Source organism: Tachyglossus aculeatus, chromosome 1 (assembly GCF_015852505.1).
Source record: "Tachyglossus aculeatus isolate mTacAcu1 chromosome 1, mTacAcu1.pri, whole genome shotgun sequence".
NCBI lineage: Eukaryota > Metazoa > Chordata > Mammalia > Monotremata > Tachyglossidae > Tachyglossus > Tachyglossus aculeatus.
Genome location: NC_052066.1, coordinates 139,460,307 through 139,477,746, shown reverse-complemented (window position 1 = coordinate 139,477,746; position 17,440 = coordinate 139,460,307). Strand labels below are relative to the sequence as shown.

General features: G+C 46.3%; 1 protein-coding gene across 1 annotated transcript in view; it reads right to left on the bottom strand.

Moving 5' to 3' along the window:
- The window catches only part of GALM (galactose mutarotase), an 88,394-nt gene that overhangs the window by 29,697 nt on the left and 41,257 nt on the right, over positions 1–17,440 (bottom strand). Inside the window, exon 4 of the mRNA XM_038750724.1 lies at positions 15,209–15,290. Coding sequence (XP_038606652.1) covers positions 15,209–15,290 — 82 coding nt within the window. The remainder of the gene's footprint in view (positions 1–15,208; positions 15,291–17,440) is intronic.

The window sequence follows — 17,440 nt, the reverse complement described above, 5'->3', positions numbered from 1 at the left end:
AGATACAAGGTAATCAAGTTGTCCCACGTGGGGCTCACAGACTTACTCCCCATTTTACAGATGAGGGAACTGAGGCACGGAGAAGTCAAGTGACTTGCCCAGAGTCACACAGCTGACAAGTGTCTCCCTCTTCCAGACTGTGAGCCCGCTGTTGGGTAGGGACCGTCTCTATATGTTGCCAACTTGTACTTCCCAAGCGCTCAGTACAGTGCTCTGCACACAGTAAGCGCTCAATAAATACGATTGAATGAAAGTGGTGGAGCTGGGATTCGAACCCGTGACCTCTGACTCCAAAGCCCGGGCTCTTTAGTGGTAGGGCTAAGAGCCTCCATCCCCCGCAGGAAACTATTCGGTGCTTTCAAGAGCTAGCTGTGTCACCTTCAGCAAGCCGCTTATCTTCTCCGTGCCTCACTTCCTCTTCTGTAAAATGGGGATTCCATACCTGTTCTCCTTTCCACTTAGACTGCCAGTCCCATGTGGGACCAGGGTTGTGTCTGATCTGCTTTATCTTTTATCTACCCCGGAGCTGAACAAATACCATTATTATCATTACTAATATAACGACGAATTGTTGTGTTGCATTTCCATTACCCCATCTCCAGAAAGCACAGCCCTGGCTTATTGCTAAGACTTATTGCTTATTTCTAGACTGTGAGCCCACTGTTGGGTAGGGACCGTCTCTATATGTTGCCAACTTGTACTTCCCAAGCGCTTAGTACAGTGCTCTGCACACAGTAAGCGCTCAATAAATACGATTGATTGTATATATGTTTGTTCATATTTATTACTCTATTTTACTTGTACATATCTATTCTATTTTATTTTGTTAGTATGTTTGGTTTTGTTCTGTCTCCCCCTTTTAGACTGTGAGCCCACTGTTGGGTAGGGACCATCTCTATATGTCTCCCACTTGTACTTCCCACTTGTCTCCCACTTGTACTTGTACTTGATTGATTGATTGCTAAGGGTGCACGACTGTCAGAAAGAGAAGCAGCAAAAATGCAGCAAATTCACCACTGGAGCCAAAGCAGATATAGCTTCAATTTGCCTCTTGGTTACTGGGCAGGAAGCTTGTTTTGGTTTTTGTTGTTTTTTTTTTCTCCCCCTTCTAACTCCATCCACTGAGCCCCAGTGATTGGAAAACTTAATAGGAAGAGCAGAAGCAGCAGGCTCAGTGCATTCGATCAGCTTGGGTTAAGAAAGGTAAGGAGGCTGTGAGTTCTATTTATTTATTTTATTTATTTATTATTATTAAATACTATTTAGTTCTATTTACTTTACTTGTACATATCTATTCTACTTATTTTTATTTTGTTAGTATGTTTGGTTTTGTTCTCTGTCTCCCCCTTTTAGACTGTGAGCCCACTGTTGGGTAGGTACTGTCTCTATATGTTGCCGACTTGGACTTCCCAAGCACTTAGTACAGTGCTCTGCACACAGTAAGCACTCAATAAATATGATTGATTGATTGATTGATCCTGCCCTTGGTTTCCCTGGGTCTCTGGCACGATTCAGAATTGTGGTTTGGAGAATAAGGGCTTTGGTTGCAAAATATGGCTTCACCTGGGCTCTGCTCTTGCAGAAGAGTGAACTGCCCACCATAACAGAGGATTTAGTCACTCCTGCTGAGGGGATTAATCAATCAATTAATCATATACTGTGGTATTATTAATAATATAATATAATATTATTATTATTATTTTTTTTTTTAATGGTATTTTGAGTCAGCCCCATGTGGGACAGGGATCGGGTCCAACCTGATTAGCTTGCATCTACCCCAGGGCTTAGCAGTGCCTGGCACATAGTAAGCGTTTAACAAATACCATTAAAAATTAAATAATTATATTATTATTAACCATGAATAATATAATATTAATAACAATAATAATAAATTGTGGTATTTAAGTACCTATTGTGTGCCAAGCATTGTTCTAAGCACTGGGGTAGATACAAGGTAATCAGGTTGGTCAGGGTCCCTGTCCCACATGGGGCTCACAGTCCTAAAATCCATTTTACTTATGAGGTACCAGAGGCCCAGAGAACTGAAGTGACTTACCCAAGGTCACACAGCAGACATAATAATAATAATTATGGTATTTAATAATAATAATAATAATGGTGTTTAGTGCTTACTATGTGCAAAGCACTGTTCTAAGTGCTGGGGAGGTTACAAGGTGATCAGGTTGTCCCACTGGGGGGGGGGCCCACAGTTTTAATCCCCATTTTACAGATGAGGTAACTGAGGCGCAGAGAAGTTAAATGACTTGTCCAAAGTCACACACATGACAGTTGGCGGAGCTGGGATTTGAACCCATGACCTCTGACTCCAAAGCCCGGGCTCTTTCCACTGAGCCGATTAATTCACCCTGCAGGGAACCCCCCAGAACTTCCTTCTCTACAGCCGGCTCTGTGCCCGATCACCTCTGGAGCTCACCTCCTCCAGGAGGCCTTCCCAGACTGAGCCCCTTCCTTCCTGTCCCCCTCTCCATCTCCCCCATCTTACCTCCTTCCCTTCCCCACAGCACCTGTATATATGTATATATGTTTGGACATATTATTACTCTATTTATTTTACTTGTACTTATCTATTGTATTTATTTTATTTTGTTAATATGTTTGGTTTTGTTCTCTGTCTCCCCCTTCTAGACTGTGAGCCCGTTGTTGGGAAGGGATTGTCTCTATCCGTGGCCGAATTGTACTTTCCAAGCGCTTAGTACAGTGCCCTGCACACAGTAAGCACTCAATAAATACGATTGAATGAATGAATTTGAGCACTATATGCAGAGCCCTGAACCAAGCCCTTGGGAGAATAAGGTACAACAGAGTTGACAGATACTTTCCCTGTCCACAATGAGCTTAGAGTATCCCTGAGGGGTTCTCATTTTATTTCCCCTCCCTCCAGTTAATCAGCTGGCATTGGCTGCAAACTCGGTAAGGGCAGGGAATGAGTCTGCCACTTCTGTCGTACTCTCCCAAGTACTTAGTACAGTGCTCTGCACGTAGTAAGCGCTCAATAAACATGATTGATTGATGGAAAGGAGTGCCCCGCTTTTCCCTCTGGCCTCCGATTGAGCAGGTGGGCAAACTGGCCACTGCCACCGCAGCCACAAGCCAAGCCACAGCGCTCTCACAGTGGGAAAGACCACTAGCCAAGACGTCCTCAAAGGTGACATCGAGGAAGCAGAGCATGTTCTAAGGGCGCTTGGGCTTTCCCACCTTGGCGGAATTACCCTGTTCCACTTGCTCCTGGACTCGGCCTCAGGACTGTCCCAGAGAACATTGCCTTTCCTGGTTTCTGTGACGAAAAGACCAAGAGGCAGCAGCCAAGAGTGAACTGGGTTACAAATACACCGTAATATTTGAGCGCGTGACTGTGAAAGGGAGGCTATTAAATATCTCCGGGGACAGCAGAGGCATAGCAAATGAGAAGGCAGACTGTGGCTTTGCTGGGAACTGATGTGAGGTTAATTAAAAACCGGATGGTAATCTTCAATCTTCTCTATATGCAACAGTATGCTTGACACACCCATGCTACTGACTGCGGGTTTGAGATATATATATCAGCATATATAGGTATATACACACACACACATATATATGTATATATATACACACCCACATATCGCCTTCAGGTTCAAAGATGCGACTCTCAGTGTGCGAGTTTGTCTGAAAAAACAGATGTGCAGCCCACTGACCCTTCCACCCAAAATAATTAACCCTTCCTGGGTTTTGGCCATTAGCTATTAGAAGCCCTGGGCTGTAGCTTGAATTCGACTTCTTGCTAACCCAATCTCCCCTAAACTGCTTTTTTTTTTTTTTTTTTTTTACAAAAAGTATTTGTTACACACTTGCTCTGTTCCAAGCATTGTAATAATAATGATGATGGCGTTTGTTAAGTGCTTACTCTGTGAAACGCAATCAATCAATCTTATTTATTGAGCGCTTACTGTGTGCAGAGCACTGTACTAAGTGCTTGGGAAGTACAAATTGGCAACATATAGAGACAGTGGGGAGGATACAAGGTCATCAGGTTGTCCCATGTGGGGCTCACAGTCTTAATCCCCATTTTACAGATGAGGTCACGGAGGCTCAGAGAAGTGAAGTGACTTGCCCAAAGTCACACAGCTGACAGTTGGTGGAGCTGGAATTTGAACCCATGACCTCTGACTCCCACTGAGCCACGTTGCTTCTCTGTACTAAGCGCTGGGGTAGATACAAGCTAATCAGGTTGGACACAGTCCCTGTCCAACAGAGGACTCACAGTCTTAATCCCCATTTTACGGATGAGGTAACTGAGGACCAGAGAGGGAAGGACTTGTCCAAGGTCACTCAGCAGACAAATGGTGGACGTCCTCTGACTCCCAAACCCATGTATGCTCTTTCCGCAAGGCCATGTTTTTTTTTAATGGCATTTATTATTAATAATACTAATAATAATGGCATTTATTAAGCGCTTACTATGTGCAAAGCACTGTTCTAAGCGCTGGGGAGGTTACAAGGTGATCAGGTCGTCCCACGGGGGGCTCACAGTCTTCATCCCCATTTTACAGATGAGGCAACTGAGGCCCAGAGAAGTGAAGTGACTTGCCCAAAGTCACACAGCTGACAACTGGTGGAGCCGGGATTTGAACCCCTGACTTCTGACTCCAAAGCTTGGGCCCTTTCCACTGAGCCACTCATTAAGCGCTTACTATGTGCAAAGCACTGTTCTAAGAGCTGGGGAGGTTACAAGGTGATCAGGTTGTCCCATGGGGGACTCACAGTCTTAATCCCCATTTTACAGATGAGGTAACTGAGGCTCGGAGAAGTGAAGTGACTTTCCCAAAGTCACACAGCTGACAAGTGGCAGAGCCGGGATTTGAACCCCTGACCTCCGACTCTTTCCACTGAACCACGCTGCTTCTTGTCTCCCAGTGAGTCAATCAATCAATCAATCGTATTTATTGAGCGCTTACTGTGTGCAGAGCACTGTACTAAGCGCTTGGGAAGTACAAGCTGGCAACATATAGAGACAGTCCCTACCCAACCGTGCGCTCACAGTCTAGAAGGGGGAGACAGAGAACAAAACCAAACATACTAACAAAATAAAATAAATAGAATAGATAGGTACAAGTAAAATAAATAAATAGAGTAATAAATATGTACAAAGATATATACAGGTGCTGTGGGGAAAGGAAGGAGGTAAGATGGGGAGGATGGAAAGGGGGACGAGGGGGAGAGGAAGGAAGGGGCTCAGTCCTTAGCGATGCCGATTCTTCTGGGTCACCTGTGCCTTTAGAAACACTTCTTCCTCGCTTCTGGTCTCCCGAATTGCAGCTCCTGGGGATCTGTGACTCCCATTTTCCCCGCGTGCCCTGACCAGTGGAGCCGACCCGGAGTGAGGCTGGTAGGTTTTCCCGAGTCCCACGTCCTTGTTGTCGGGGATCCTGCCTGGCCAGGTGACGTTTAAGCCACGGGAGGGAGGCGAGGCCTTCGGTTTGAAAACTGTGATCCCGCAGTTGGGTAGGGACGGTCTCTATATGTTGCCAACTTGTACTTCCCAAGCGCTTAGTACAGTGCTCTGCACACAGTAAGCGCTCAATACATACGATTGATTGAAAACAAAACTCAGGGAGAATCAATGGTGGTCTCTAAGGAGGAAGGAACAATTTCAGCCCTGTCTGGGACGGGCAGGGCAGCCCCCATCTTATCTCCTTCCCTTCCCCACAGCACCTGTATATATATATATATATGTTTGTTCAGATTTATTACTCTATTTATTTTACTTGTACATATCTATTCTATTTATTTTATTTTGTTAGTATGTTTGGTTTTGTTCTCTGTCTTCCCCCTTCTAGACTGTGAGCCCACTGTTGGGTAGGGACTGTCTCTATATGTTGCCAGCTTGTACTTCCCAAGCGCTTAGTACAGTGCTCTGCACACAGTAAGTGCTCATTAAATACAATTGATTGACGCCTAGAACAGTACTTGCCACAGAGGAAGCACTTAACAAATACCACAATTATTATTATTATTATTGATAAAAGTTCAGGAAAAACAACGGAATTAGTTGCTAGTAATACAAGCAGCATGGAGAAATGGATAAAGCCTAAAACTGGGAGGCTGAGAACCTGGGTTCTAATTCCGGCTCCGCTGCTTGACTGCTGTGTGACCTTGGGCATGTCACTTTTTTTTTTAATGGCATTTATTAAGTGCTTACTATGTGCAAAGCACTGTTCTAAGTGCTGGGGAGGTTACAAGGTGACCAGGTTGTCCCACGGGGGGCTCACAGTCTTCATCCCCATTTTACGGATGAGGTCACTGAGGCACAGAGAAGTTAAGTGACTTGCCCAAAGTCACACAGCTGACAGTGTTTATTAAGCGCTTACTATGCACAAAGCACTGTTCTAAGCGCTGGAGAGGTTACAAGGTGATCAGGTCGTCCCCCGGGGGGCTCACAGTCTTCACCCCCATTTTACAGATGAGGTCACTGAGGCACAGAAGTTGTGACTTGCCCAAAATCACACAGCTGACAGTGTTTATTAAGTGCTTACTATGTACAAAGCACTGTTCTAAGCACTGGAGAGGTTACAAGGTGATCAGGTCATCCCCCGGGTGGCTCACAGTCTTCACCCCCATTTTACAGATGAGGTCACTGAGGCACGGAGAAGTTAAGTGACTTGCCCAAAGTCACACAGCTGACAAGTGGAGGAGTCGGGATTTGAACCCATGACCACTTAACTTCTCTGTGCCTCAGGTTCCTCATCTGTACAATGGAGATTTGATTCCTTTTCTCCCTCCCCCTTAATAATGACATTTATTAAGCGCTTCCTATGTGCAAAGCACTGTTCTAAGCGCTGGGAAAGTTACAAGGTGATCAGGTTGCCCCACAGGGGGCCCCTTAGACTGTGACCTCTGTGTGTGAGAGGGGGATTATGCCCAGTCTGATTATCCTGTATCAATCCCGGTGTTTAGCACAGCGCTTGACACATAGTAAGGGCTCCACAAATCCCACAACTGCTACTGTTAAAAATAACATCATTAAAAAAGCATTAAAAAATCAATGAATCAATGGCCTCCAACAACTGTTCAACGACTGGCAGTAGAGGAAGCATCACAGCCATGGCAGGGGACATCATCCAGTCGGGCAAGGGGTTTACAGGGGTGGAGTTGGTGGAAATATTCAAAAACAGACCCCTGTTGAAGCACTCTCTCTCAAGGAATCTGGAAAAACGCAAAAAATCTTCTCTTCTGTCAAGCTTTGCTGGAAATATTCAAAAACGGACCCCTGTTGAAGCGCTCTCTCTTTAGGAATCTGGAAAAAACACAAAAAATCTTCTCTTCTGTCAAGCTTTGCTGGAAATATTCAAAAACAGACCCCTGTTGAAGCGCTCTCTCTTTAGGAATCTGGAAAAAACACAAAAAATCTTCTCTTCTGTCAAGCTTTGCTGGAGTTGGCCGGCTAGGTTCAAAAGCCACTGACTGGGGCACGGTGCCAGTGGAAATTTCTTTCCTGACACGAATCCCAGCGGCAAAGAGGCAGACATGAAGATCAGGGTAGAACACCATTCGTCTGCTGTGTGGCCCCGGGCACATCACTTTAATAATAATAATAATAATAATAATAATAATAATAATAATAATAATTGGCATTTATTAAGCCAATTTATATTGCCAATTTGTACTTCCCAAGCGCTTAGTACAGTGCTCTGCACAAAGTAAGCGCTCAATAAATACAATTGATGGTGATTAAGTGCTTACTATGTGCAAAGCACTGTTCTAAGCGCTGGGGAGGATACAGGGTGATCAGGTTGTCCCACGTGGGGCTCACAGTCTTAATCCCCATTTTACAGATGAGGTAACTGAGGCCCAGAGAAGTTGTGACTTGCCCAAGATCACACAGCAGACATCCTCAGTTTCCTCATCTGCAAAATGGGCATTCAGTCCCTGTTCGCCCTCCTCCTTAGACTGTGGGTCCCACGTGAGACCTGCTGATCTTGTATCTACCCCAGTGCTGTGTTCGGCACATAGTGAGCGCTTAGCAAATCCCACAATTATTATGATCCGGGTGGAAGATCCTGAGCAGAACCTCCTCCCGGGGCCGGGGGTAGGGCTGAGGTGGCAGGAAGCTGGTTGATGGGCATTACAGTGACATGTTCTTTTAGACTGTGAGCCCACTGTTGGGTAGGGACTGTCTCTATATGTTGCCAACTTGTACTTCCCAAGCGCTTAGTCCAGTGCTCTGCACACAGTAAGCACTCAATAAATACGATTGATTGATTGATGTTCTTCCCCCTCCTCCCCCTCTCCATCCCCCCTGCCTTACCTCCTTCCCTTCCCCACAGCACCTGTATATATGTTTTTATGTATTTAATACTCTATTTTACTTGTACATATTCTATTTATTTTACTTTGTTAATATGTTTTGTTTTGTTCTCTGTCTCCCCCTTCTAGACTGTGAGCCCACTGTTGGGTAGGGACCGTCTCTATATGTTGCCAACTTGTACTTCCCAAGCGCTTAGTACAGTGCTCTGCACACAGTAAGTGCTCAATAAATACGATTGATTGATTGATGTTCTCCCCCTCCTCCCCCTCTCCATCCCCCCCGCCTTACCTCCTTCCCTTCCCCACAGCACCTGTATATATGTTTTTACGTATTTAATATTCTATTTATTTTACTTGTACATATTCTATTTATTTTATTTTGTTAATATGTTTTGCTTTGTTGTCTGTCTCCCCCTTCTAGACTGTGAGCCCACTGTTGGGTAGGGACCGCCTCTCTGTGTTGCCAACTTGGACTTCCCAAGCGCTTAGTCCAGTGCTCTGCACACAGTAAGCGCTCAATAAATACGATTGAATGAATGAATGAGTGTTCTTCATCCATTCATCTCCAGCTCCAACTGCTCTTAAGCAAAGTGAGGGCATGCAGCGGATGCACGGCTGAAAAAGCAGTCCGCGCGGTCCCGTTGCAATTGTGGGTTTTCAGCGGAGACCACCGGTATCTGATTCTGTCCCGATGCCGACCGCGAGACCTTACGGTAAATCGTTTGGGTTTCCAACAGCAAGCCGATCTGCACCCTCAGCTGCGTTAGGTGTCAATAGCTACAGCCCGCTGCGCTGGTTTTCTCTCGCAAGGCTGAAAAATGTTCTCTTTGACCCCTTAATTCTGTATTTTGTGGCTTTCAGTTTATTTAAACTTAGCAGCACCACAGAAGAAATGCAAGTACACATCTCGCTCTCTCCCCCGCCACACAAACACATGCACACGGATTTTGTTAGGTATTCATCCATTCAATTGTATTTACTGAGAGCTTACTGTGTGCAGAACACTGTAGTAAGCGCTTGGGAAGTCCAAGTCGGCAACATATAGAGACTGATTGATTTTTTTTTATGGTATTTGTCGAGTGCTTACTATGGGCGTTAGCCATAAAAATGGCACTGGCCTGTTTTCTGCCCCTGCTGATCACGAGATCACGCTGTAGCGTACCAACCGCCTCCGGCGCTTCCCCATCCCGAAGGGCCAGTCATCATCATCATCATCATCAATCGTATTTATTGAGCGCTTACTGTGTGCAGAGCACTGTACTAAGCGCTTGGGAAGTACAAATTGGCAACATAGAGAGACAGTCCCTACCCAACAGTGGGCTCACAGTCTAAAAGGGGGAGAGGCCTGAGGCCTGCTAAGCTGTGCCAGGCGGCCTCCGCTTCCCCACTTAATCATCATCATCATCATCATCAATCGTATTTATTGAGCGCTTACTGTGTGCAGAGCACTGTACTAAGCGCTTGGGAAGTACAAATTGGCAACATAGAGAGACAGTCCCTACCCAACAGTGGGCTCACAGTCTAAAAGGGGGAGAGGCCTGAGGCCCGCTAAGCTGTGCCAGGCGGCCTCCGCTTCCCCACTTAATGCATCTAGACTGTGAGCCCGCTGTTGGGTAGGGACCGTCTCTCTATGTTGCCAACTTGTGCTTCCCAAGCGCTCAGTCCAGTGCTCTGCCCACAGTAAGCGCTCAATAAATACGATTGAGTGGATGAATGAATCAGCCCTTAAATCGGGCCTTGCAAAATGGGGAAATGTCCAGTTAGTCTCGAGCCGAACAACGGCATTCGTTCACCCGCCTCCTTTGGCCCGAGGGCTTCGAGAGTTACCACGAGACCAGAGGCATCTCTTTTCTTCTGACTTGCGGGTGGTGACGTCTCCCAAGTCGAAGCGCCACTCTGCCTCTGTGTTGGCCGACGAGAGTGTGGGGTCCCGGGGGCGAGGCCACGGGAACCTACCGGCCGGAGGTTCTAGGGCTCCGCTGGGAAAACCAAGCCTCGTCCGCTCGTCCGTTGGGAAAACCAAGCCTCAGTGGTCCAAAAAGGCACTGTTGTAGCCTCCGTACCAGACGGCCTCTCCCTTTTGCTCCCCCTTATTTCGGTGAGACCCCCACTTAGGCTGGGGAGGCCTGGTGGGTCCTGAATCATGGGGAAGCCCTCTTTCATTCATTCAGTCGTATTTATTGAGCGCTTACTGTGTGCAGAGCACTGGACTAAGCGCTTGGGAAGTACAAGTCGGCAACATAGAGAGACGGTCCCTACCCAACAACGGGCTCAGAGTCTAGAAGCCTTCTTCTTCAGTTACCTCATCTGGAAAAATGGGGATTAAGACTGTGAGCCCCACGTGGGACAACTTGATCACATTGTATCCCCCCAGCGCTTAGAACAGTGCTTTGCACATAGTAAGCGCTTAACAAATGCCATTATTATTATTATTATTACCAACTTGTACTTCCCAAGCGCTTAGTACAGTGCTCTGCACACAGTAGGCGCTCAATAAATACGATTGATTGATTCTTTTCCAATTTTCCAATCAATCAGTGCTGTTTACTGAACATTTACTTTGTGCAGAGCACTATACTAAGTGCTGAGAAAATACAATAAAGAGAAGCAACATGGTGCAGTGGATAGAGCGAGGCCCTGGGAGTCCGAAGGTCGTGGGTTCTTGTCGGCTGTGTGACCTTGGGCAAGTCACCTTCTCTGTGCCCCAGTTACCTAGACTTCTAGACTGTGAGCCCACTGTTGGGTAGGGACTGTCTCTGTATGTTGCCAACTTGTACTTCCCAAGCGCTTAGTACAGTGCTCTGCACACAGTAAGCGCTCAATAAATACGACTGATTGATTACCTCATCTGTAAAATGGGGATTGAGACTATGAGCCCTGTGTGGGACAGGGACTGTGTCCAACCTGAATTGCTTGTACCCACCCCAGCGCTTAGTACAGTGCCTGGCGTATAGTAAGCGCTCAACAAATACCACAAGTGGTGTTGTTATCATCGCAACAGAGTGGGGGGAGATGAGAGATTAATCAGGAAGGCCTCCTGGAGGAGATGGGCTTTGAAGATGTGGAGAGGAATAGCGTGCTCAGTGTTAAGGGGGAGGAAATTCATTCATTCAATCATATTTATTGAGCGCTTACTGTGTGCAGAGGACTGTACTAAGCGCTTGGGAAGTCCAAGTCGGCAACATATAGAGACTGATTTTTTTTTAATGGTATTTGTTGAGTGCTTACTATGTGCGTCAGCCATAAAAATGGCACTGGCCTGTTTTCTGTTTTCTAGCATCTCCCCCTTTTAGACTGTGAGCCCACTGTTGGGTAGGGACTGTCTCTATATGTTGCCAACTTGTACTTCCCAAGTGCTTAGTACAGTGCTCTGCACACAGTAAGCGCTCAATAAATACGATTGATTGATTGATTCTGCCCCTGCTGATCACCAGATTGTTACTGTCATTATTATCATCGCAACAGAGTGGGCAGGTGCGATTCCAGCCCACAAGGAGCCTACAGTCAGTTCCTCCTTCCTACCTTATTTATTTATATAAGTACTTAATTTTACATTTATTTACTTATTTATTTCTACTAATGTCTGTCTCCCCCTCCAGACTGTGAGCCCACTGTGGGTAGGGACTGTGTCCGTTTATTGTACCGTGCTCTCTCAAACACCTATTACAGTGCTCTTCGGAGTAAGTGCTCAAAGAATACGACTGAATGAATGAACGAATGAAGGTACACCTCCACACATCCGCCAAGCTCGCTCTCTTCCTCCCTTCAAAGCCCTACTGAGAGCTCACCTCCTCCAAGAGGCCTTCCCAGATTGAGCACCTTTTTTCAATCAATCAATCAATCATATTTATTGAGCGCTTACCGTGTGCAGAGCACTGTACTAAGCTCTTGGGAAGTACAAGTTGGCAACATATAGAGACAGTCCCTACCCAACAGTGGGCTCACAGTCTAAAAGGGGGAGACAGAGAACAAAACCAAACATACTAATAAAATAAATAGAATAGATACGTACAAGTAAAATAAATGGAGTAATAAATATGTACAAACATATATACATACCTCTCCTCCTCCCCATCCCCCCTGCCCTACCTCCTTCCCCTCCCCACTGCACCTGTATATATGTATATATGTTTGTATGTATTTATTACTCTATTATTTATTTTATTTGCACATATTCTATTTATTTTATTTTAATATGTTTTGTTTTGTTCTCTGTCTCCCCCTTCTAGACTGTGAGCTCGCTGTTGGGTAGGAACCGTCTCTATATGTTGCCAGCTTGTACTTCCCAAGCGCTTAGTCCAGTGCTCTGCACACAGTAAGTGCTCAATAAATACAATTGAATGAATAAATGAATAATAAAGTAGGGGCTCCACACCACTTACGGATTTATCACTCTGTTTTCCTTGTACATATTTACTATTCTATTTATTTTGTTAATGAGGTGCCTCTAGCTTTACTTCTATTTGTTCTGACGACTTGACACCCGTCCACATGTTTTGTTTTGTGGTCCGTCTCCCCCTTCTAGACTGGGAGCCCGCTGTTGGGTAGGGACCGTCTCTATACGTTGCCGACTTGCGCTTCCCAAGCGCTTAGTACAGTGCTCCGCACACAGTAAGCGCTCAAAAAATACGATTGAACGAATGACTGTAGCTTCTGCTCACCCTGCACGCTGTGCCGTCCCCAACCCCTGCTTCCTCATGCGGCATCTCACTGTTCTCCCTCCGTGCACATCCCTCTTCTATCCCACGAAAAACCCAACCAGAACAGTAATCTTTCATTTAGGGAGGCATACGGATTCGCATCCTTCGGCTAAGCCTTCACCTAACTGGGAAGCAACAAGGCCTAGGGAAAAGAGGCAGAGGGCCTGGTTTTTAATCCTGGCTCTGCCATCAGCCTGCTGGGTGACTTTGAGCAAGTCGCTTCACTTCCCTGGGCCTCAGTTTCCTCAACTGTAAAATGGGGATGAAATACCTGTCCTTTAGACTGTAAACCCCTGTGGGACAGGGACTGTGTCTGAATGGACTGACTTCTATCTACCTCAGCGCTTGACACACGGTAAGCGATTAAGAAAGACGGTAGTTATTATCATTTATTCAGCAATTATGGGCTGTACCCAAACCCCTGCCAGCTTTCTGTTTAGGGGCATCAACTAGCTCCCCCAACAGCTGCCAGAGGTGGATGTGTGTAGTGGAGGCGAGTCATTTCACTTTCCAAGTGCTTAGTACAGTGCTCTCCACACATAAGTGCTCAATAAATACGACTGAATGAATGAATAAGTGCTCAATAAGTCCGATTGAATGAATTTTGAATGAATCGAATGAATTAGAGAAGCCGTGTGGCCTAATGGAAAGAGCATGGGCTTTGGGTCAGAGGTCGTGGGTTTTAATCCCGCCTCTGCCACTTGTCAGCTGTGTGACTTTGGGGAAGTCACTTCTCTGTGCCTCACTTATCTATAAAATGTGGATGAAGCCTGTGAGCCCCACGTGGGACAACTTGATTACTTTGTATCTACTCCAGTGCTCCATCACTGAAAACTGCCAGTCTCACCTCCATAACATTGCCAAGATCCACCCTTTCCTCTCCATCCAAACTGCTACCTTGCTGGTTCAATCTGTCATCCTATCCCGACTGGATTACTGCATCAGCCTCCTCTCTGATCTCCCATCCTCCTGTCTCTCCCCGCTTCGGTCTATACTTCACTCTGCTGCCCGGATTATCTTTGTACAGAAACGCTCTGAGCGTGTCACTGCCCTCCTCGAAAATTTCCAGTGGTTGCCTGTCAACCTACGAGTCAAGCAAAAACTCCTCACTCGGCTTCAAAGCTCTCCTTCACCTCGCCCCCTCCTACCTCACCTCCCTTCCGTCCTACTACAACCCAGCCCGCACCCTCCGCTCCTCTGTCACTCACCTCCTCACCGGGCCTCGTTCTCGCCTGTCCCGCCGTCGACCCCCGGCCCACGTCTTTCCCCTGGCCTGGAATTCCCTCCCTCTGCACATCTGCCAAGCTAGCTCTCTGCCTCCCTTCAAAGCCCTACTGAGAGCTCACCTCCTCCAGCCCTACTTCCTTCCCCTCCCCACAGCACTTGTATATATTTGTACAGATTTATTACTCTATTTCACTTGCACATATTTACTATTCTATTTTGTTAATGATGTGCACATGGCTATAATTCTATTTATTCTGACGATTTTGACACCTGTCTACATGTTTAGTTTTGTTGTCTGTCTCAATCCATCAATCGTATTTATTGAGCACTTACTGTGTGCAGAGCACTGTACTAAGCGCTTGGGAAGTACAAGTCGGCAACATATAGAGACAGTCCCTACCCAACAGTGGGCTCACAGTCTAAAAGGGGATTCAATTCCTGAAAAGGGGAATTGAATGGTCTCCCCCTTCTAGACTGTGAGACTGCTGTTGGGTAGGGACCGTCTCTATATGTTGCCGACTTGTACTTCCCAAGCACTTAGTACAGAGCTCTGCACACAGTAAGTGCTCAATAAATACGATTGAATGAATGAATGCTTAGAACAGTGCTTGGCGCATCATAAGCGCTTAACAAATGCCATTATCATTATTATATTATTATTATTAATTTCAAGAGGACCACTTCCAACACCAATCCCGTCTGCTGCGAACAAGAAGTAACTTCACCAGACCCCGTCCATTGATAGCCCTCTCCAATCAATCAATCAATCGTATTTATTGAGCGATTACTGTGTGCAGAGCACTGGACTAAGCGCTTGGGAAGTCCAAGTTGGCAACCTATAGAGACGGTCCCTACCCACCAGTGGGCTCACAGTCTAGAAGGGGGAAACACAAGATAGGCTTCCGGTTAATCTGGACACCCCCGCCCCAAAACCGTGCACATCCAGGAAAACCAAAATTAGAAACAGAGTCACCAACCTGTAGGAACCAGAGTATCGTCTACGGGCAAGTATGCATCGGCTTCGATAGAAACTTCGTGATCGTATATATTCGGGGAACCCTGAAGCGAAGGAGGAGAGAGGAAGAGAGAAAGAGTCAGAGAGAGAGACAGAGAGGGAAGTGCTAATGTCAAATTTCATTCTTGATCATCGAGACACATCGCAACTCACAATGATGCCGAGAGGCTAGTCAGGTGATCTCTTTCTCGGTATGAAGGGCATAGGGAGAGTGGCTTCTTTTATTATGAATCCATAAATACTCACGGGGGGACTTTCGGGGATGCGCATGGGTTTGGTTAACCACCCCAATGAGCTTTCCTGTCAGAGGCCGTGGTGCTGCTGAGAGGTCAGAAACCAGAGTGGTTGGAGTGCATTTTTAAACCCTTGAGGCTCTAGGTTGGTCTTCCCTCTAGACTGTAAGTTCCTTGTGGGCAGGGAACATGTCTATCGACTCTGTTGTACGCGAGAAGCAGTGTGGCCTAGTGGAAAGAGCACGGGGCTGGGAGTCAGAGGGCCTGGGACTTAATAAATGCCATTATTATTATTATTTTTATTAGTAGTAGTAGTAGTAGTATCTAATCCTGGCTCTGCCAATAGCTTGCTGTTTGACCTCAGGCAAATCACTTCACTTCTCTGGGCTTCAGACTGTAAGCTCCTTATGGACAGGGACTGCGCCTGCTAATTCTGTTGCCTTGTACGCTCCCAAGCTCTGAGTACAGTGCTCTGCACATAGTGCTCAATAATAATAATAATAATGGTCATAATAATGGTATCTGTTAAGCACTTACTACTCAATAATAATAATAATAACAACGGTATCTGTTAAGCACTTACTACTCAATAATAATAATAATAACAACGGTATCTGTTAATAATAATAATAATAATAGCATTTATTAAGTGCTTACTATGTGCAAAGCACTGTTCTAAGCGCTGTGGGGTTACAAGGTGATCAGGTTGTCCCACAGGGGGCTCACAGTCTTCATCCCCATTTTACAGATGAGGGAACTGAGGCCCAGAGAAGTGAAGTGACTTGCCCAAAGTCACACAGCTGACAGTTGGCGGAGCCGGGATTCGAACCCACGACCTCCAACTCCAAAGCCCGGGCTCTTTCCACTGAGCCACGCTGCTTCTCTGTTAAGCACTTACTACTCAATAATAATAATAATAACAACGGTATCTGTTAAGCACTTACTACTCAATAATAATAATAATAACAACGGTATCTGTTAAGCACTTATTATGCGCCAGGCACTTTACTAAGCGCCGCGATGGTTATGAGCAAATTGGGTTGGACACCGTCCCTTGTCCCACATGGGGCTCACAGTCTCAATCCCCATTTTACAGATGAGGTAACTGAGGCACAGAGAATAACAATAATGATGGCCTTTATTAAGCGCTTACTATGTGCAAAGCACTGTTCTAAGCGCTGGGGAGGTTACCAGGTGATCAGATTGTCCCATGGGGGGGGGCTCACAGTCTTAATCCCCATTTTACAGATGAGGGAACGGAGGCCCAGAGAAGTGAAGTCACACAGCTGATAAGCGGCAGAGCGGGGATTAGAACCCACGACCTCCGACTCCCAAGCCCAGACTATTTCCACGAAGCCACGCTGCTCTTCTACACGTACACGAGTGCTGCATCTCTCAGGATGGCACCCGGAGAGTTTCCAGTCCTCTACCAGTCTCGACTACGGGAGGGAGAGTCAAGCAGAGGCCTGTCCGTTCCTTTCCCAGCTTGGCCAGTGGCTAGCGAGTGGAAGGCCATCGGCTACGAGTCAAAACTCACCCACGCTGGGCAGAAGCGGCGTGGGAGGGAGTCGAGGGCGAGCAAGAAAACTCTGAATTTACTACCAGAACGACCGCAGGCGGAGGTGGGGCTTCTGGGGACGGATGCGTCCATGGCGTCGCCATGGGTCGGACACGACTCGACAGCGTAAGACGACAACAACATAAGCGCTGAGGGCGGAGTGGATACCAAGTTCATTCCTTCAGTCGCATTTATTGAGCGCTTACTGTATTTATTTATTTATTTATTTTACTTGTACATTCCTATCCTACTTATTTTATTTTGTTGGTATGTTTGGTTCTGTTCTCTGTCTCCCCCTTTTAGACTGTGAGCCCACTGTTGGGTAGGGACTGTCTCTATGTGATGCCAATTTGTACTTCCCAAGCGCTTAGTACAGTGCTCTGCACATAGTAAGCGCTCAATA